This window comes from Brachycentrus maculatus, unplaced genomic scaffold, assembly GCF_059751285.1.
Source record: "Brachycentrus maculatus isolate JH-2025_06_01 unplaced genomic scaffold, ASM5975128v1 h1tg000263l, whole genome shotgun sequence".
NCBI classification, from domain to species: Eukaryota; Metazoa; Arthropoda; class Insecta; order Trichoptera; family Brachycentridae; genus Brachycentrus; species Brachycentrus maculatus.
In genome coordinates, this window is record NW_028281014.1 from 902,289 (window position 1) to 903,932 (window position 1,644).

General features: G+C 44.8%; 1 protein-coding gene across 1 annotated transcript; it reads left to right on the forward strand.

Moving 5' to 3' along the window:
- Positions 1–808: 808 nt before the first annotated feature.
- On the forward strand, positions 809–1,644 carry LOC148305714 (larval cuticle protein A3A-like). Its single transcript, XM_088266290.1, has 2 exons — positions 809–851; positions 939–1,644. The coding sequence occupies exons 1-2, from the start codon at positions 840–842 to the stop codon at positions 1,518–1,520; spliced, it is 594 nt and encodes a 197-aa protein (XP_088122416.1). The 5' UTR covers positions 809–839; the 3' UTR covers positions 1,521–1,644.

The following is a 1,644-nucleotide window of genomic DNA, read 5'->3' on the forward strand; positions in this document are numbered from 1 at the left end:
TGGTGTCTGATTATAAAATATTGAAGGCAGGTCAATGATGCGAGATATTTTTTTAAATCACATTTTTATCAAATAGTTTTCACAATATAACTGATTTCATTATATTTCATATTTGTTTTATTTTGATTTATGCTACAAATGCAAAAAATTAAAAATCGTTGGAAAAATATTCGAAGTACAGAAAACCTATACCTACGTTAATAGTTAGAATAAATAATTTAAAAAAATACTATCGATGAATCGTTTTTAAATTTCTTTTATAGAAAAAAATACATTTTCTTAATAACAATTTTTACCATTATTTTCTTCACTAAGCACTATCACTAAGCGTTCCTACTTATAATTTTCAATATTGTATCATTTTAAATTTATTTGCTGTAAATAACGAAAAATACGAGATACATACATAAAATCTAAGAGGTGAAAACCTAGAGTAAAAGGTTAATTATATTGACCAATTGTATTAAAAGGTTATTTTTTATGATGGTCTGATATCGCATTCTGATTCCACTAAACTATGGAGCAGGACATTTACCTACCGCATTTTTTAACGGCTAGACTACTTAAATGGTAAAATATGGCTAAAAGGCGTTTAAGAATATAAATAATAGGCCACGTCAGTTCAGCAACCAATGATTAATTCAAATCGGATACTAGCGTAATGTTAAACACAAGAGATATCTTAGAAACAAACAAATATGAAGTTAGTACTATTTCATACGTCACGCATTGGAGAAGGATATCATTTTTGTATTCACAAGCAGGAGTCAGTCCGAGTATATAAGGTAGACGCGACGCCTAGGACAGTATCAGTTGCAGTTCAGCAATCCTCGAGTACAATGGCATTCAAGGTAGGTACAAGTCCTGTTGTTGTAAAGCCAAATCAGTCGAGCAGTAGGCGTGTGGTAATTGGTAACTAACAAATAGGTTCGTTTCAGTTGGCAGTCCTGTTGGCGCTCGTGGCCGTGGCCCGCGCCGGAGTGGTGGCCCCCCTGGCCTCCGCGGAGTACGACCCCCATCCCCAGTACAGCTACGCCTACGACGTGCAGGACTCCCTGACCGGGGACAACAAGAGCCAGCACGAGACCCGCAACGGGGACATAGTGCAGGGCCAGTACTCGCTGGTGGACTCCGACGGAACCCGCCGCACCGTGGACTACGCCGCCGATCCCGTCAACGGCTTCAACGCCGTGGTGCGCAAGGACCCCCTGGTGCACGCCGCCCCCGTCGTGGCCGCCGCCCCCGCCGTCACCGTGGCCCGCGCCGCCGCGCCCCTGGCTTACTCCGCCCCCCTGGCCGCCTACTCGGGCGCTCCCCTGGCTTACTCCGGCGCTCCCCTGGCATACTCCGGCGCCCCCCTGGCTGCCTACTCGGGAGCCCCTCTGGCCTACTCCTCGCCTCTGGCTTACTCCTCGCCCCTGGCCTACTCCGCCCCCCTGGGATACGCCGCGCGCGCCGCCCCGCTCGCCTACTCCGCTCCCATCGCCTACTCCGGCCACAACTACGCCTATGCTTACTAAAAGAGCGATGTTTCGTATCTAAAGGCTATTTATTGTTTTCCATTATTATTTTCGAAGCAAAATGAAATTTCCTACGATCCTGTGAATTAATTTATTATTGCAATAAACTGATTGGAAGAAAAAA